This window comes from Lagopus leucura, unplaced genomic scaffold (assembly GCF_019238085.1).
Source record: "Lagopus leucura isolate 7727_CA_CO unplaced genomic scaffold, USGS_WTPT01 Super-Scaffold_73, whole genome shotgun sequence".
In the NCBI taxonomy this organism is placed as follows: domain Eukaryota; kingdom Metazoa; phylum Chordata; class Aves; order Galliformes; family Phasianidae; genus Lagopus; species Lagopus leucura.
Genome location: NW_024962252.1, coordinates 89,868,941 through 89,889,468, shown reverse-complemented (window position 1 = coordinate 89,889,468; position 20,528 = coordinate 89,868,941). Strand labels below are relative to the sequence as shown.

Below are 20,528 nucleotides of genomic sequence, written 5' to 3'. Positions count from 1 at the left end.
GTACCACCTTGCTTGAGTGCCAGCCTTTAGAAACTTAGAATCCAAGGGTCATCTTAGACTTGCCTATTTAGAAGAAGGAATCTGCCATTAATAAGCTTAAATTTTCTGTGGGACAAGCAAGTGTCAGATCTGCTAAGCACTGGATTGTTACTGTGCTCTCTCTACTCTCTTGGTACCCAAGGGTGGCTTACCTGGAATTATTTGTATGTATTTCAACAAAACATACATTGTGCAAACATGAAGAGGCTGCTTAGGACCTGAGTTAGACTCTTGGGTTTGAGTAAATACAGTGCAGTCAGACGTAGGGCTTTTCTAAATTTTAAACTTAGAAAATCTGCAACTGATAGTGTGATAGTTCTTGGCCCTCAGTGAGTCAAACATAACCAGGCTGAGAAATGTTTGATGTTCCTTAACCCTCTGACCTTCTGTTTCTTCAGATTTTGAGATCTAAGCAAACTGCTTTTATGTGGTTAAGATGTCCAGTGACCAGAACAAGACCTATGCTGAAAGAGGAATACAGCAATTAGAATCTACAGTTTGTATTTCAAATTAAATACTCACAAAGAGCAAAGGAGGTGCAGTTTTCTTGTACTTACCTGACCATCAATGCCATTTAATTTTATTAGGCAATATTCTTTCCCTTAAGAATACTCTTTCCCTGTAGCTCAGTCTGCCACAGCATTAATACTAATGTGAAAATATTAAGGGTGTGCATTGAATATACTTCTCTGCATCTAACCATCTGCATCTTCTAACCCAAAACATACTGAAGCTAATAAAAAGATGCTCACTGACAAAGATAAGAGGTGATTCAGACATCAAGTGACAATCTCCTCCTGTTCCAAGTTTTGGTTAAGCATTAATTGTCAGCTTTTTCACAAAAATTTAACTGTGTACAGCCAGTTTAAAAAAAGTATATAAAATTGCATTACTGCATTTCAAAAAGAGCCAGACTTGTGATCTGTCTTTTGAATACCTCAGAACCAAGCATGTCTGTGATACAGAAGTATTTGAAAATGTGCTCGTCATCTAGAGCAGGACAAAAACCCTCTCAGTATCTGACCCTCAGTGAAAGCAGACTGAGGCATCTGTAGAAGCCACAAATCCTCTTTGTTTAAGGGAAGATAGAGGAAAAAATGTGGCATGCAGGTGTACTTGGTGCCAAAGGAAAGACCTCCCAAACACAGAAAATATTGGCATTTCCTGCACTATAACTGCCCCAGAAACTCCCCTTAGCCTGAGTGGAAGCAGATGTCAGCAGACGCACTTGAACTGGTTGCTGAGGGAGCATGTAGCAGGAGGTGACTAAAGCTGTGTTTGCCCGTTATCAGCGTGTACCATGTTTTACAGCAACTGATCATAAAACCTTGGCAACAAGTTCCCGGCAGAGCCATTGTCACTGGGGTAGGAGCTGTGTGCTGGTGCTGTAATTTTCTGGTCCAGAGTGCCCAAGAAAGGCTCCCACTTGTGTACAATGCTTCCCAACACCAGTGGGATCCTAAGTGGTAAGCCATGAATGAGCAGAAGTAGCAAGATCTGTGGTGTTACAAAAAGGTGTCCTTATATAGTATGCTTTCCCAAGAATTAGGGCATTTCTGTCTTCTGTGCAATGAAGGAATTTTTTAAGACCTCCAATCCTTGCATAGGCAATCCTCCATTTAGTTTATGGCAAAATAAGAATTCTCAAAAAACAGGGTGCTTAAAGGTAGTTCAGGCCAGAGAAAAGTAAAGTACACCTTTGACAGAGCTCTACGGAGTTCACGGAGTACATGCCACTTGAAGCCAGCTTTCAAAAGCCTTCTCTCTCAGGTTTAGTTTTGATTTTCTTTGTCTCCCTGTTGCACTTGAGAGAAGAATTTGAACTGTTGGATTTTGTCTCGGTACAGCAAACATCTCGCACCCTTGTTCTTCAGAAGTAAATGGCACAGCATGAATTCCTTTTGTTGAGCCATTAAACTGACAGCTTTGGAGTTTCTCTGCTTACCCATATAACAGGTACACCACAGATGGTAAAACACAGAATCTTTCCCACGCAGCCCTCGAACGTACTCAGCCCTGACTCTAGGAGTGGGCAAGTCAGCCTGCCTGTCCTCCCAGACTGTGATTTCCATGGAGACTGATGTGTGTTACCAAATCTTCTGCAAAGCAAAGGGGCATGCAGACCTGGCAAACTTTGCACACAGGGTGACCCCTTCATAGCAGGAGGCCATCACTTTCCACTTCTAAAAATTAATTGCATTAGAAGAAACAGTGCCATATAGACCCCATAAAGTTCATGAAAGTCAATGACCTTTAAATTTTTGGTAACACTATTTGGCTCAAGGTAAACCAACAAGAAGGTTTGAGTTCAGCTTTAACATGCTTTCTGTGAAGCACATACCCAGGTTATCCACTGGACTGCAATCTAAGGTACTGATCAGAAAGCCAGAATATATGAATTTAAAACTGTGGGCTTACTTGAACTCCTAGATATCACCCTACAGTAGTCTGCTTCAGTGAAGCCAGTTTAACAGCATAATTTGGATCCCTGTTGCAGTCATAATTATATGTTATCCACAGTCCTCAATAACAGCTTTATAAAACTTTTAAATATTAGGGTCTCAATCAAAGCCTTTTAAATTCATCTACTAGATGTTCAGTGGGATTTGACAGCACTGTGGAGAAATGCATTGCTGTATTATTTCTTATTATTACTGCTACGAGATTGAGTTTCCCAAGGAAAGGAGTTGGAAGGACATCTCACAGGGCCCACTAGTCCCTCCAGAAATACAATGTGTCACGTCCTGTCCTTAGCCATTATGAAAAACAGCTACTGTAGCAGTGACTAAGCCCAAAGTATGATTCTCATAATGATAAACAGGAGTAAAGTATCAGATAGAGAACTGGAATCACTAGAAATCCCTTCTTCTGCATTTCAAGAGGTAGCCTGAAAAGAGCATGTACACTCTCAGTTATGTGAAGAATACATAATCTTCCACTTCAATGAAGAGTTTTGCTTTAATTGATATGGATTTTAGAGTTTGTTTTGAAAAAAATAATATAGATAATTATATACCAGGACAGACTGATGTAGCTAGCAGTTCCCAGAGATACTAAAGAGAAATGTCAACCCCCTAAAGACAAAAATGTGGTCAAAGAAACATTTTTAGTCATCTGTAGTAAAGCATTTCCTCAGCTCCTGCTCCAGGTTCACTGTCACCCCATTAATGCTGTAATGTCTCTCTGTGCCTGATTAAGGAGCCATGTTACCTCTCAGAGCCTGTTAATTCACCCTGGGGCTCAGAATCTAAGCTGATAGGAATCTGCATGTAACTGCCCTTCGAATCACATGTTCCTGGTTTCCTTCTAGCTCAATGACCCTGGCTCTGAGTGCTCTCCAGATGATTTACACAGACCCTGCTACAGGTTTAGTTCTACCTAGTAAATGCTGACACCAAAATTATGAATCACCTTCCCCTGTGCCAGATATGTATTTCTGTGGAATTATACAGATTAAAACTCCTGTCTGTGTAAAACCATTCCAGTAGTTAATGATGTCAAGGGGATTTTTTCAAATCAGCTTTGACAAGCTTTGAATGAAACTCTAAATTAATAGATTTTTTTTTAATTCTTTTGTCATTAATTAAGGAGCATTTGACTCTGGTATTAATATCACGGGAAACTCACTACCCAGTCACAAATGAAGGAAGCTCAGTGTCCTCATTAGAGATGCATCTTGATTTTATTGAACTTCCTTAACTTACCATTTCAGCTTTGATATACTGGTAAACTTGATCCTAACCCCACAGCATGTAGGAGGAGAAAATAGATCTGGATTTGAATGTTCAGAACAACCCTCTTGTATTAAGTTGTTGCTGAGTGCTTTCTTGCTGTGCTTTCTGCAGTACTGATCTTGACATTCATATCCTTGCAGTGTCAAAACTAGAAACTGTTTTTTTCTTCCACCCTACAATGACTGATTTTCTTTAAAGGTGATAATAGTTCCACTGGAATATGATAATGGTCTCACATTTTATTGTACTGCATTATTTCTTCATTTCATGAAGTTGCCTCAAAGATAAAAAGCTTAAACAAGAAAATAATAGGAGTGTCAGTTACAAATTATGTTTTAGTCTTACTCTCCTGCCTAAGTTCATTTCTATTTTATATTTTGGCCTGAACATTGCATAGCTACGTCATAAAATGCTGGTATTTTTAGCGCTGAGTAACTGAGTGGGTCCAATGGCCATTGGTTAGTATAGATGTACATATGTGCTGCGTGGCTATGCTGAGCACTGCAGAGCAAACTGGTCTTTGTAATCTACTATGCCAGTAGTAGCTGCCTTCAAACAAAGCATTGGCCACTTCATAATGTCCACTCACCACTTCTTGCTTCCCCTGTTGTGCTAGAACAGAAACAATCAGCTCCTTGAAAAGCTGGGTTATAGAAACAAGCAGTAACAGACTCGGTCCTTCAGCAAAAGGAGAATAGCTCCATTTCCTTCTCTGACATTCCCTGGGAAGAGCACCAGAGCTTCGTCTTCAAACTCAGCTTTAGTCTGCTTGGGCAAGGAGGGCATAGAGTCCTTGTGAACATCAGTTTTGTCCCTTGTGTTATGACCTCTGTTTCAGCACTGTGCTGCCATAGAGCTTCCCAGAGTTGACAACACTTCTCTTTCTCTAGAGTTTGTTCTGTATTTTCCCAGTATCTAATAGATTGGAGCCAATCATGACAGGAATACATATATATGTGCGTAGGAATAATGTTTAAAGTGGAGATATCCTGTTCCCTAGTAGGTAATGGATTTTCTGTATAAAAAGAATATAGTAAGCATTCTTTCACTGACAACAAATATTTTCTATCTCTACTCACTAGACAGGTTCTGCTAAGCAAGTGAGTCTAATTGGATCTTTTTTATTAAATCAGAGCAGTACAAGTTCAATTTCAAAGACACTCACCATTTGTCTTCTCAGTCTAAAATCTTTCACTCCCTAAATGCTGCATTTTTTGAAATGTACTTAAGAGGTGGTGCTAGAGTAACCAGCTGTAGTTCAGACCACTGAAGAATGTTAAAGGTCTTTTTTTGTCACATTAGTGAAAATAATATTCAGTTCATTGTGCAAGAATTCCCTTGACTACTTAAACTAGCTCTAAAAATTCTGTATTTGCATAGGAAAATATCGCTGCGTCTGAATAAAGGCAGGTCTGGAGGGATGCTGAGCTCTCCCAAGAAGCAGTAGAATCCTACGTAAACTCATTGGTAAATTCAGCATCCCAGTTCTCCTCCTGCTTTGCCATTTGCCATGATTCAATACTGAAATTTCAGTAGCATTCACAGTATGCTCATTCAGTATGTTAGGAAAACTCAAGCAGTGCATAGGTCACGCAAATACGGCTCAGAAGAGACAGGACTGATATTTACTGATGGTGTGGCCCTGGGCAAATCACTTCCCTTTCCTGCGCCTCTCTTCCTTCCCACTCATCATCTGCCTCATCTGTTTAGATCCCAGGCATTTTGGGGCAGCAGGCTCTCCCGTCTTGTGTTTGTGGAGGTACCCATATAAAACTCTCGTGTGTATTAGTGAACTGCGCCCAGCCCTGAGGTGACATAAAGTGATGGTTAGAAATAGCATGTCCAGAGAATGACCAGGGAAAAGGGACAAATTGCTCACAAGATAAGCGTGTGTTTTGGCTACAAAAGGCCCAGATCTGAAGTGTTTGTGCAGAAGCAATGATGGCTATGCTCAGTGACCCATCTGCCATCTATCTGTGCACAGAAATTGAATTTTGTCTCCACTGGACTCCATTGATTGTCACAGTCCTGACTGATTTCAACACTGTGAAGCCTACGGCTGGGTTTGTGCTTGTTCCTGAACATGGGACTTGATGTCATGTTCCACCCACTGTGTCTGCTGGAGACTCCTCCAGTTGTCAGGAGTACTGGGACTGTCAGTACTGATGACCCTGATTAAAAATGTCACCAGCTCCAGAGTCGCAGCTCACATGGTGTCTGAAAATAACATGGCCTGGCAGGCAGGAGCAAAGTTTTCCACCACCTGATGCCTGATCGCTGTAAGTAACCTGGGCTGAGTTTGGTAGTGCCCATCTTTTAAATCCCTTCATTACGAAGAGGCTGAAATGAGCATGAATTACTTTTTTCCCTCTTGCACCTTCTTTCCAGGTGGGTGCAAGCTGTGTTAGCAGTGGGGGCTGAGCCCAAGTTTCCTTCCCCTGCACTGTGGAAAAACAGAGAACGTTCTTCTCCAGAGCTGTCAGTTTAAGACATCTCAGAGCCTTGAAAGCCTAATCAATGTTTCAGGGATGCATAAAGTGGTACTTAAATGCTGTGGTGACTGATACTCTATAAATAGCTGCAAGTGTTTATGTAGCAGGAGGTACTTGGAGAGGACAGGGCAAGCAGGCGGAGGGTCTTTCTCACCTTCCCTTTGCAGTGTTTCAGCAAGGACATTGGAGCGGTGCTGGCACGAGGCTGAGGAGCTCTTCAGCAAGCTCAGCTGTTTGTCCCTCACTCAGGTCACCTTCAGAGGCCGTTTCCTCGGCTTATCTCAAGCAGGCTATCTCAATGAGTTCTCAGATATGGGCAAAACACCGTGCCTCAGCAGCTGGTCTGCAGTTTGATGCTTGGCAACTGAGGCATGGTGTCTCAAATGACCCTTGTGCCCAGGGAAGGATAAGGAAGAACAGAGCGGCTTATAAAGCTGTGGCCATGCCCTAGCAATGTGAGTAAGGTAAAAAATACCCCCAGTGTGTCAGGCTCTCCATCACCTTCCCTCACAACAGAAGCACAAATAAAATGCTGATCCTTACCTCTTCAACAAGCTGCAGCATTCGACGTGTACTCTCAAGGGACTGAAAAAAGCAGAGTAAAAAGCAACTTAGATTTGGCAAAGCATAGTTCCCACCACTAACTTTTGGGCTCATGCTGACAATATGCTCCAGTGCTCTTTGCCTTTCTTTCAAATCAGGACTTCAGCAGGGGACTGGTGGTCTCTTCATCTTCCATGCTCTGGGACAGCTTACTGATGCCACAGCTCCCGCTGCATCTGCCCGGAGCAGCCCTAAAGCTTGAACTCCCTGTGCCTGTGTGGTGCAGCAGTGGTGCTGAGAACAGCTGATGTTCCACTTTAGAAATAAAATCAGTGGGTTTCTGCTCAGACCTTTCAGAGACCTAAATGGTGACATTTAATATTGCATAGATTTGGCAAATTGAAGGAATCCTAAGACAGTATTACACTGCTGATTTTTGCTTGAAGGTCAGTCAAGCTGATGGACGCCCTAACGCCTAAACCAAGCTCACAGTCTATAAATATCTTAATCTAGACTACCTAGTCTGGACTAAACATAACATGAAACTGTACCACAATTCATTTCTTTCCCAATTCTACCTTCGGTGTAAAGCTGATGGAAAATGCCATCAGCCCTAGAAATCCTTTGTCAGATCAGCTTATATTTCTGGCCATGCCTCCAACTTAACCCCAAACCCAAGTTTCCTCTGTAGCTATCAGTCTCACTTCATCAGCAAGCTGGTCGGCACGCCGCTGCATTTCTTCCAACTCATTGCGCATGTCCGCGTCTTCCGCCATTTTAGCTGTGGGTGTGTTTGTGGAAGCTGCAGATCAAGGATTTCTGCTCAGCTGCCTGCAAGCCTGGAAGACAGTGAAAAGGGAAAGAAGCAGTGAGGGTAGGCTCCCTGAAGCATTGAAATGCACTTAAATGTCAGTCACCCAGAAGTCCTTTTGTAACATGAATGCCTTCACCCAACCTCTTTCATTCTGGACAGTAATTCCTATGCAGTACAGAGTGCACAAGATTTTTCAAGGTAATGTCTTAATCCTGTAGTATTAATCACTCTTTAGGAGAAAGGATTTATTCTTGTCATGTTAATTGAAGAAAAGTGAATCCTTCCTTTATTCTTAACAATGCAAATGCTATACACATCACAGCTGAATAGTCAGGAGGCATTATTCATACCAGAAGTGGTCTTGGCACCCAATTATTCTTTCCTAGAATTCAAACTCGTAATGTGAAGGAGGCCAATGTCAAGTTTATGCCCCTCAAATCCTAAATTTAACTGTATTGCTTGGAGGGCTGTATGCTCAGCTAATGAATCTCTAATAAAGTTAAATACAACGAAACTTTTGTATCAGCAATGACTTGTCCAAGCTGCTCTAGTTTAGACTCCAAAATAATATTTACAGCTAGGCTGGGTGAAGTCATCTACCTGGTAGGATCTTTCATTTCAAGTGAAAAGGCTACAGGAATTAATAGTGCTGTCATCTTCCCCCCAGGTTCTCATCTTGGTTATCCCTCTCAATACCGATCAGCAGCATTGAGCTCCTCCTAACCAGAGATCAGGATGCAACCTACTAATCCTCATTTGGTTAGGGCTTCTTTTTTGTTATAAATTCAAGCTAGCTCTGATGACTGAGCATGACTTGATTAAGAAAGGCGGGTCTTCCTACCATCTGTCAGGTCTTTATAACAACAACACTGGCTTATTTCTCTGCTCGATTCAAGCATGGCACATTGCAAATTGCTGCTCACTGAATGTTAGATTTGTTCATTGCAGGTGCAGAAGAGATGGAAAGTTGTGGGGGACTGAGAATATACAGCCATAAAGCACATGGTATCATGCTCAATTACAGAAAGACAACAAAAGGAGCCCCTTTCAGTAAATCTTCTCTAGGAAAGCAAAATCCCAGAGGCTATTTTCTGTTCTTTCTCTGCATTATGTACAACCCTTATAAATCAAGGGAGAACTTGGCTCTGAAATTTCAACAATAATAACTTAGTTTAAAAGCGAGTTATTTTCCATCTGAGATGAATCCATTCCTTGCTTTGAGCAGTCTGTACCACAACAACAGGAGTATGGGCTGAACAGGTAAAGCTGGATGGCCAAGATATTTCCTAGATCATGCCTCAAACAGGGGCTTAGAAAAGTGTAAGGACAGCAGAAAGCTCCTTGCATTTTCCCTGAGGCTTCATCAACAAATTTGCTATTTTTCTTATCTAAGGAATATGTGACCTTCATGCTTTTTCATTAGCTGTGCCCTCACTTGTGGTTGCTTTTCCTCTTTGAAGATACAGCAGGAAGAAATCCATTTCGGAGAGCCAGCCCTGAAGCTATTGGCACAGTATCCTGCTTTCATCACTGAGCACATCGCTACATCTTTGTCAGAGGGAGGCTGACATTCCGTGATGGGTCACACAATGTTTAGGAGCCCAAATATATTCTGGAGAAGAAGCCCACCCCATTTTGCCAGCTGCATGGTCACAGCAGTGTGAGGGACCAAGCTTAAGCATCTCATCTGCAGCCCCAGCTGATGCAAATGCAGAGCTTAATTTCATGGCTAATATTCAGACTGATATCGGGCATTTCAAGGATGCTCACAAACAGCAGTAAATAAGCTTTATGAAACTGTCGCACTCAAAGGATTAGGATGAAAAACTGAATCGGGAATCAGTCTCCTGAAGGGCTTGTAAACGTGTGGGAACACTCTCAAGGCCACCTCAATCTTCCCACTCCGTTGCTGCTCTCACAGTGCCTTTTGAGGCGTATCATGCAGCTCCATAAAGATACTGCCCCTGAAAAGCAAATGGAGCCAGCTTGACTGGGATAAAAATAAGTTATTTGAGCACTGAGCTTTAGCAAAAATCATGAAAATGTAGACGTGTCCTAATTGGTATATATATGTAGCTATGAGAGGCAGAAAACTGTTTTTGTTTGTTGTCTATCTGGTAGCATTTTCCTAGCTGTAAACAGGGGATTTGGTTCAGTCTCTAAGCATATCCCACGTGATCTCAGTGATCATAGATGTGTGAGGGAAGGTGCGATGAGTGCTTCTCCTGACGGTAATGAACAATGCAGTCTGTTTGTCAGTCACCACACACAATAAAAATTGTGCAGAAAATTCAATTCTCAAGTAAACTCCAGACTGGCTTTTGGTCTTTTACTTATTAATTTTGGATCATAAGCCAGCAGTGGTTTTGAAAGGTGCAAAAAAAGCAACAAAGGGGTGAAATATTGTGATTTTTCTTAGGGTTATCCTTTTCAGTTAATTAGAAGCATCAATTGACATCTTAGTGACAGATGCATCCTATTTTGCATCAAACTAAAAAAAAATGTCAGAGGTTGTAAGTAGAAAGATGTTTTGTAGCAAGTGATCAAACTTGACAGGTTTATTGAGCTTGTTTGATATTTGTAAAGCACTTAGAATGGATTGAGAAATAGCAAGAAGCATTCTTCCAGACAAGTCATTTTACATCAAGGTTTAGTCATAAACAAAAGTACCCTGCAGCAGTGTTGATTCAACTTTATTTAATAGAAAACCATGCATAAGAATCAATAAAGGTTACTCATTTGAAGGCAGTGTGATAGGCTGTGCGTATGTTGCAGGTGGTTGGGAGTGGATTTAAATTTTTTGCATATTATGCAGTTCTAAAGGTGGAATAGCACAGATGTGTCATAAGATTTTCTTTGAAAAGCCCCATAGAGGCTGAAATTCCATTTCAGTTTCATGAAATTTCAGCAACAAACTCTGATATATATAAAATCTCATTGAGAGCATATTTGTGTGTTCTAAAGGGAATTACATCACTACAAAACAAATGAAGTTTTCCTTCTGTGATGTTTTCAGGAAAAATTCAGGGCCTGTATATTCCTCTTGATATATTAAAGCACTGAAACTGAAGTAATGGTCAAGAAAAGGTAAACAGTAATGGAGCTGCTCTCACTGATTGTGGGACAGGCTTTCAAAAGTATGAAGTAGTAGCTTATCTTTGGGCTTGCTAAAGCCTGTTGCTATTTTGGTAAAAAGGGAACTGATCAAGGATACTGTTGATGACTTTGGGGAATAAATTTCTTATCATATTTTGCATTCTGTTCTCACACAAGCTGATTTGAACCAGCTATCAAAAGTCTATAATGGTCTTAGGAATCCTCAGTATGAGTGGATATAACCTCTCAAAAATGTGCTCTTTACTTTGAGTAAACTACCTCTTATTTTGCCTACAGTCATTGCGTAGATGACAGATCAAGAAACCAAAGTTGTGATATACTGAGGTATTTAGATCTTCAACTTTGATAAAAATAAGTTGCTACAGAGGTTACAGCCACTTGCATGAACTCAGTCATTTTTTGTTAATACTTACGTTAATTATATATGCAAATGCAAGCTCAGAATTTCCCAAGGATCTTGTTTTCTGCATTTCAGAAAGGAGAAACCATGTGGGTTTACCAAGAGAAAAGACTGGCTAATGGAAGTATATTGCCAATTATACTTTGAGTTCTGCATTTGATATTTTAGTAGTGGTCAGACGCAATGAAGAATCTCATAGTGAGAACATTATATATCCTTCCCGAATTATAGTGAAGTCTGAGAGACCTAAATATATCCCCAAAGGAAGGGAGAGACAATGAGTGACCTTTGAAAGCAAATATTTGCTTCACAGTGATATAAACACTTCAGTGCAATAAATACAGGAAAATGAAAATGCTGCAATTTACTGTGGTGAAGGCAACGCTGCAATAAAGTGTTCTTTTTTAAGCACTCTCCCTGTTATTAAAGATACATCTATTCTTCCCATGGATATTTGTGGCCAGAGGATAACTGCGTTGGCATATTCTACTAAAAAAGTTGGTCAGTACGTCACTTTCCGCTCCTTTTTTGGAAGATTGAAAGCATTGCCACAGTGATGTGGCAGTGGAAAACCCAGTGAGAGACTTTGGTCATCAGGCATCTCTCAGGAAGGATGCTGTGCTGTTTGAGTCTAGGTGCTGGAGTTGCAGCTGTCCCCCTTTCATTTTCGGTCTGCTCACTGGCAGAGGGAACGACACGCACTGCCAAAGTGGAGAAGTTCAGCTCTAGGTGAAAGCATCAGCCTTCCCTCCCTTGCAGTCAGACAGTTCCCTAGGTGCTGCACAAGGCACGTTCAGCCATGGGCCATGGCCGGGAGCAAGGCAGCTTCAGGGCTTTATAGGATCCCACCCTCAAAATGTCCATCTTTTTCCCTGCTCAGCTGTCCAGCACCTCAGTCATGCTTTTCCCCACTTCCTCCAGTCTTCCCTGTTTTTAATAACTGAAATAAAATCTTAGAGGAAGACTACTTTTTGGATCCGTTTTGCAGCACAGCCTATCGTCTGGCTCTAAGTTAGCCCAAGACTTTCAGAAGAGTTAATATTTCCAAAAAAACCCAACCCTGTCATGTCCATGTTGTAGATTAAGCCCCAGAGCAGCCCCCATGTTCCTGTGGGGTATGTTAAGGTCCTCATCTCCCTTCGTTTGCTCTCTCACTGTGGTTTGCTTGCATGCCTTTGGGCACAGTTCCACCTCCGTGGCTGAGGGAGCCTGCTGATAACTGATTCTTCTCTGCTTTTTGCTTGTAATTCTGCAAAGAATAATGCCTGCTTGTGAGGGCTTGACAGGGAGTGACTTTGGAAAAGACAGGCACTGAGATCTTGAAAATTTGAATTCAGGAGAAGGAGGTGATTTCTACTTTGTCACCATCTTCCTGCATCTCTTCGACAACTTATTTTACTCTCAGGGCTTGCTTGTGTTGCCTAAAGACATGTCTCTGGAGCTATGTCAGATGCTTTGGGTATTTGGTTTCCTGCTGCTGACTGTATCTGCCAGCCTCGTGCAGACATCTGGGATGCCCTCTGGTGAGACTGCTTGTCCATATTTAACAGCTGAATCTGTCTCCCATCTACCCAATGTGGATTGAAGTCTTCCTACCTCATCTTTTCTTTTTTTTTTTCCTGTTACTTTGTAGGTGTTTCAGAGCTTGGGCTGCTCGCTCTCTGTTTGGGAATGTTCTGGTGCAACAAGAGCTTGTGAATAAATGCTAGTGAGTGCATCTCTGAGTTGAAGCCCCCATTTAGTTGGAATGAGAACTCCCCAGTCAAAGGCCGAAATGAAGATGTTGAAGTATAATTAGACAAAATTATGATTCCTGGCTGTTTGCTGAATGTGTTGGAAAAAATAACTGGAAACCAGATTTCCTTTGGGGTTGTGTTGCTGTAATGACAATAAAATGCTCAATAAAATGATTACTTACTGTGAATGCAGCTACACAACATAAATGCTACCAGGGAAATGACTTTTTCCTGTAAATGTGGGCACCTCTGTCCCCAGCACTGGAGGGTACATGAGTGTGACCACGTACATGCAGTTGCAGTGCAGCAGACAAGTTGTACTGACGTGACGACTCCACAACTCCCGTTTCTGCACACAGGAAAGTATGAGCAATACATCCCACACTTCCCCCAGGCACAGCAGCCAGCAGCAGTGGCAGGTGGAACAAGTTGTTGCTGAGATCTCAGGGAATAAGAGGAGGTCATAAAAGAAACGCCTGGAGCCACCCTATCCCCATACAAAGCAAGGCGTTGTTGTCCTGTCAGCTGTCAGACAACACTACTGTTTTATGCAGCTCCAACATGTGCACGTCACTTTATCAGCCTACTGTACCCAAAGAGAAAAAAATGAAAGAAGCAGAGCAGCCATTTTGTAACAATTTCTCTTCATAGAAATAATAACTTCCTATCTCTTTTACTGATAACAAAACCATTTTCAAAAATAAACCTTTCAACGTGTTATCTCCTTGCAGTCATTTCCAGAGCTATGTACTCATATGTTTTATCTTTTTTTTTCTTTTTTTTTTCTTTTTTTTCTGACAGTAACAGCAGAACTTCACAAGCAAAGATGTTTGTTCGTTCTGTCTGGGAGAGAACCAACTGGCATGGAGGATGGTGAAGAAGGAAACCCTCATAGCAGGAGCAGGCATCACATCTGGAGGAAGCTGCTGGCAGTGCAGAGATACCGAAAGACCTAGGCTGAACAGGCTGCAGTGACTGATTCCCAGATTCCACAGGTGACTGCCTCATACAGCTTTGTTCCTAATTGTCCTGTGTTTCCCTAAGTTTATTTTGTTCTCACTAATCTTGCTAAGACACTATTACAGACCCTCACTTCTTCCACGTATAGAAAACATTTTATTTCTGGCCAAAACTAATTCACAGCCAGCAAATAGCAGCTCATTCCCATGCTTGTGTTCAGATTAAATAGTTCCTCTTCTTCCTGGTCTCTATCTCTGAAATAATAAGGAATAACAGTAACAACTTTTCTCATTTCTTCTGACACGAGAGACCAGACTCTGTGTTAGTTCTCCTTTGGCAGGAGGACTGTTTGTTGCCCTTACCATCCTAGCAGTTGCTCATTCAGTTTGAATTAGTCATCTCTGGAAATGGCTGGCCAGCATTTCACAGGGGATTATATGAGTTTTGCTCAAAGGGCTTAGTGCTTCCCCATCCCTCCAGGAGATACCTACTCCAAAATATCCTCCAACCTCACTTGCCAGTTGCATAGCTGGATGTTGGTGGCTCAGGACAAGAAATCCAGATATTAGTATAGAGGATTAAATAAAATATCTTGACTCGTGACAAACATAATTTTGTGTCCAGAATCTGGGAGAAAAGCCAAAGGAGTCTGCTCAGCTGCAGGATGAAATTTCCAACTGTGACACAATTCTCAGCGCAATTCATACCCTAAATTTGTTCAGGTGCTTCTCAAAATATTCTCCAATACTGCAGCAATGGCAAGCAGCCAGTTTCTCCTCTCTTTGATTACAGTGCAACATGGGTTTCTTTATGCTGCTCCAAAGCCACTAAATCTGATTAATGGCCAATTTTAGAAGCTAGGAGTGACAAGTCATGCCCCATCTCAGGTTGGAGGAAGTTTCACTGCTGCCGTGACCAGGGTCAGGCTTGCAGGTGAGGCTACCAGCTGGCAACATGCTGGTAAATCCTAGCAGCATACAGAGGGTGAACAGTGTGCATGTGTTTGGAGTTTTAAATGTTTTAAAGACAGTCTTTCTTGAGACTTTACCTGTGCCCTTCTGTTTCTCTTAGATGTCAGTTACAAAGGTAGGGTGGGTAGGTAGATAGATAGATGGACAGATAGGTGGAATATATATAAATTTGTAGAATCTAATCATTGCAAGATGTTTATTGAAAGATTTAAGAGACAGTATGAAGTAGAATAATTCTGTGGTGTATTTTCCTGAGAAGCATAAGGAAGTTCCCACAAGGCTTGCTGCATATTTTTTTCCTGGGCGTTTGGAACAAAAGATGCTGTTCCCTCTGCAGTCTTCTCAAGAGCATGCAGAACTCCCAGTCCAGCCCTTTCTCTCTCTGAACAATCCAGGCCTCTCCCACATCTCCTGGTTTAAGCTAATTATCACCTCTGCTGAGCATCTCAAACCAAAATGATCTTTTGTTGCAAAGCTTCGAATTAAATCTGGGCAGTGGTGGGGAGACCAGCCAGCAGGTCTGGCATCCACTGTCATCTTGTAGCACCAAAGGTATAGCACCTGTCTGCACTGAAGTGTTATTGCTTCTTTTCCTCACTACTTTAAGAGTTGTTTACAGAAAATGACTGCTAAGTGCTGAAGTTTGGCAGGTGGTATGAAACACCTGCTTTCACTGGGCTCAAGGAAAGGGTTGGTCATAGTGTGGGCTGGTGGTGGGCAGTGAGAAACAGCCAGTTTGCTCATGTCGCCCACAGAGGCTAGAGCTATCTGATTCAACCTTATAAAGTCGTGGTAATACAGAAGATGAACGGTGTCTGTGCCTATTAACTACTCCCCAATGCTGCAGTTAGTGTTTGTGAGTCAGGAGCATTTCATCTATTTAATTTGTGATGCAGCATGAGAAAATTGCCCTAACTCAGCTCTACCTGCTCATTCTTTTGCACTCAGTCCTGCCAGTAGGCATGCCTTACATATCATCATGAAGGCAAACAACTGGCTGCTGTGTGTTTGTGTTTGAGGGTGAAGAGCCTCCTTCCATATCTTCATGAATGGAGAGTTGCAGACTCTGTGCTAGCAGAGAAAGCATGTTGAACAAATCAGTGGCAGTAAATGCAAGACAGTAGAGATCATCTTTACGTTTCTTGTGATGATCCTTGAAAGCAGACAGACAACTGCAGAAAGAAATTTTAGGCTAAATGGATGATAGAAAGGAAGCCAATGAGTATTACAGCAGGAGAGTGCATTTGCATTGACCTCTGTCAAGTAGCAATGCTGTATTTTGTGTATTTTCTGAAAGTCTGTAAGACAGAGGGAAATCTTGCAATAATTTATTTAATTAAGAAGTGATTTTATAAATAATTTAATGGAATAGCGAATAACATCATCATTCAAACAGTTATAGAATTCTTAATTAGTATGTTAAAATATTATTATTAATTTGGTGCTATCCCTTTTTTACAAGCCCTGATGCTTTTAGGGCTTCAAGAGACAAGCTCTGAATTAAACCAGTGTTTTTTTCAAGCTTAGTATGGAATGGATGGTGATTTTGGTAGCTGGGAAAATATAGAAAGAAATTTTGTGAAAAAAAGATCCATAGCTCAATAACTCTGTTAAAGAGTTTGGCAGTGAAATAGTTAACACCATCAGCACCAATGCTGTTGTAATTTTGATTTCAAGGCGATAGACAGGAATAAGGCTTTCCCCTGACAGTGTTTGTTACAGGCTGTCAGCAGACTCAGGAAGACAACATTTCATTTATTTCTGTGTGGCTTGTATTTGCAGGACTGCTTTGCAGTCCAGGGTTCACAACCCTCACCCTGAGCTCTCTTATGCCACCATTAAGGACTTCCTTATCGTATGTTGAAAGGAACTTGAGAACAGTGTGCTATTTGAATTGAGTACTGCAGAAGCCCTACTCCTTCACTCCTCCTCAGCATTCAATCTCAGCTTATACTCTTTTACCTTATGGCAACATTGAGGTTTTGTAAGTGCACCACTGCTTTGCCAATTAAGCATACATGTGCTTCACTGCATTGCTGTGGCTTCTCTGGATAGGTTTCACTGGCTTCCAGTATGCTTGCTTGGGAACTGAGGTGCAGACACAATGCCAAACAGTAGCTTCTTCTAGCAAGAGCTGGTAGTGTAGACTTCAGCCTATGCAGATGTGATCTTGATAGAAATGAATGGCAACTAATACAACTCTTGGTACGTATAAGCATTCCAATAGGGAAGTACATTTCTATGAGTTATGATCTTGAGAGTATTAGGAAAGTAAATAGACAACTTTCTCCTATAGACATATACTTGTGGTAAATAAAGCAATTCACTGTGTTTATAATATTCATCCTTCCTCTTCATTTCTCTCTGATGGTATATGCATGGCCACGTTTCAACTGAAGACCTGATGTATTTTTAGCAGAAAGACTAAATCTTCTTTGACTAAGTCGCCAGAGTCAAATCAGCACTGACAAAATATAAGCATTACGAAACTGGACTGATGATGTTATCTGAGATGTTTAACTGAAGAATGGAGATTTTTTAAAGCTATGATGGATTCAAGGAAGATGGTGAATAAAAAATCACACTGTGTTTGTGTCTCTTGGTTATAGCTGATTATTTATGTGCTTTTCTTCTTCAAATGAAGAGACAGTGCCTCAGCTTTAACGATATGATTTCATCGTCCATCTATCAATTCATCTGTCCAGCCATCCTTCTGTTTGTTATAGCACACAACATTTGTAGCAGGTAGCAAGGTTGGGAGTTCACCAATTTGAGAGCTTTCCCTGAGGCTTGTGGCCCTTTGTAGAGGGGGGATTGTTGTGTGGAAAAGCAGTATTGTAAGTGAAATAGAAAAGGTACAAGAAATGTTAGGCCTGAGGCAAAGAAACCACTTCCAAAAAATGTCTCCTGAAGTGCCTCACCTGAAGTACTGCTTCCAGCTATGGAATCTTCAGTACAGGAGACACATATCTGTTGGATCACATCCTGAGGAGGGACACAAAGATGACTCAAGGGATGGAACACCTCCCCCATGAGAACAGGCTGAGAGAACGGGGGCTGTTCAGTCTGGAGAAGAGACCTGATAGCACCTTTTCAGTATCTAAAGGAAGGCTATAAGACTCTTTACAGGGTCTGCTGTGATAGGTCAGGGGGAAGTGGATTCAAACTAAACGAGAGGTGTGGATGCCTCATCCTTGGAGACATTGAAGGTCAGGCTGGACCAGGCTCTGGGCAACCTGATTGAGCTGTAGATGTCCATGTTCACTGCAGGGGAGTTGGACTAAATGACCTTTAAAGGTCACTTTCAGCTCAAATGATTTTGTGATTCTATGATTCTTCAGTATTTCCTGTGGATTTTCTCTAGGGCAACAGAGCTGTAATAATGGAAAAACAAAAATCGGAGACTGGTCTTTTCCAGGATACTATGAACTTTGAAGACAAACAGCTGGCTCTTGGCTCAGTATTCACCTTCTTGCACATCCAGAGCAGCACAGCCCTAATCCCAGATCTGTTCTCCTCAGCTTTGTACAGTAGTCTCACTGGGCCCTGAACTGTGAAAGGTAGGAGCTAAAGCTGAAGGAAGTCCAGCAACTCTTACAAGCTACTCTGCTTCAAGAAATAGTAGTTGCTATAGCCACAGACACGTTATAAAAAGAAAGGACTCTATCTAGGTTTTAACTGCTTGCATTCTTTGATTATATATAGATGATAAATAGATAAACTCATGAATATGTTACATGCAGCAAGTACAACATAAAGACACAGCGCAGTATCTTTTTTAAAAGCAGTTTATGTGGTAAATAGGCTTGAGAACCCACTTTTGAACCCATGTACATTTTACAGATCTATTTTTTGCAATTTCAAGAATCATAGAATCATAGAATCACAAGGTTGGAAACGACCTATAAGATCATCCAGTCCAACCGTCTCCTCATCACCATTGCCACCACAAGCACTAAAGCATATCACGCAGCACGTCATCCAGATGCCTCTTGAACACTGCCAGGGACAGCGACTCCACCACCTCCCTGGGCAGGCAATTTCAAGGCTTCACAAGGGCTAAAAATTCTGCTGTCATTAGACAGCTCATCTTCCTTAAGGAAAGCTGGAGCCTTGACAAAGCCAGACCCTCCCAAAAGCCAGTGGTTTTTCAGATGCCATTCAGACAAGGAAGAGAAGCTTCTGTTTCTTTCACTGGACATGAGTGGGAGATTAAATAGGAAGATTTTAGTATCATATGCACCATGCATTGCTGGCAAGTCTTTATACTAAGAATAATGAATTGGGAATGACTGTTTAAAATGTGTACTTACAGTGCCCTTACAACTGCACAAGTCAAATATTGAAAGCATCTGACATTTCTAGGCTACGCAACAAATTATATTAGCCACAGGAATGCATAATAGCCCCCCACGGATATGCAAAACTTATTCACTCATTTTCAAAGGCCTCTGCTGCTTTCTGATTCACACCTACGACTAATTCCTAGCTGCTACTTTTTTCCCAGGAATCAGTATTACAAATCCAAAGAGGCCAAGGGTGCACATTGGCTTTCCCTGATGCAGGATATGAGAACTCATTATTTATTACAGGCTCACAGAGCTGATTTAGAAACCTTTCTTTGTCTGAAGTCCATTTCAGCCATTGCAGGCTGATAAAAAAATCCAGCACACTCCTTCAGTGCTCTGAAGATTACCCAGACTCACAGGCAAGGATTTAGCTGTACTAATACAGGAGCACAACTTCTATTCTTTTTTTTCTCCTTTCTTTTTTTGTTGACCAATCAACTCCACAACAGGCTAGATTGTGCCTCAAGGGCATCGCTTTCAGCCACGTGATCTCCAGATTAACAGAGAGGCTGCAAAATCCTTTCCGCTCAAACTGTTTTAACAGAGGATCAAAATCTTCCTCTCTGCATGGGGATTTTTATTTAGCTAGTTCTTTTTGTTCAGTTTGCACGTGTTTGCAAAAGAATTAAGGCCTGCAAGGGCATGTTAAATGGCCTGCTTTGGTTTTTGACCTTTCCAGTCTGTGTTTGGAAATAGAAAGTTTTCTAGTTCTTTGTGGAAATGTTGCCTCTTTCCTGAAACTTATGGTTGCATCCTTATTTGTTGAATTTAGTAAGCATACTTATGATGGACCTCAAAGGTCAAACATTAAGAATGTTTTGCAAAACTCCTCCTTTCCTCTGCTTCAGTTCATTTTCTTGTTAAGGGAGGTGGATGTATGGAAACAAGCAGTGATAAAATCTGAAGGGGAAGAGCCTGAGAAAGGCTTGAGCTGAGTGAGTCCTAAGGAGTTGCATGAGATTTACTGGCTCCGCTAAGCAATAAATCACAGGATTAAATGTGATCATGTAAATAAAGTAAATGACAATTGACTGATCCTTGGCCCCAGCAGTCTGGCTACTGGAAAGCCACCCTTTCTAAGGAGATTCCCATTGAAAGTTTTTATATTCAAAGAATAGATCTCCTCTGAGATATGCAGGTACAGCTACTGCTGACAGGAAGAGGGACCGAAGCACATTCACAATTGTAGCAGAGAAGTGCTTTTACTGGGAAAAAAATAGTTTTTAAAAAGAAAAGAAAAAAAGAGAAGAAAAGAGAAGAGAAGAGAAGAGAAGAGAAGAGAAGAGAAGAGAAGAGAAGAGAAGAGAAGAGAAGAGAAGAGAAGAAAAGAAAAGAAAAGAAAAGAAAAGAAAAGAAAAGAAAAGAAAAGAAAA

At 41.4% G+C, this 20,528-nt stretch overlaps 1 protein-coding gene across 1 annotated transcript in view; it reads right to left on the bottom strand.

Moving 5' to 3' along the window:
• Positions 1 to 20,528, bottom strand: part of SNAP25 (synaptosome associated protein 25) — a 66,026-nt gene that overhangs the window by 25,133 nt on the left and 20,365 nt on the right. Inside the window, exons 2-3 of the mRNA XM_042885574.1 lie at positions 7,513 to 7,647; positions 6,809 to 6,850 (exon numbers count right to left, since the gene is read on the bottom strand). Coding sequence (XP_042741508.1) covers positions 6,809 to 6,850; positions 7,513 to 7,584 — 114 coding nt within the window. The 5' untranslated portion in view covers positions 7,585 to 7,647. The remainder of the gene's footprint in view (positions 1 to 6,808; positions 6,851 to 7,512; positions 7,648 to 20,528) is intronic.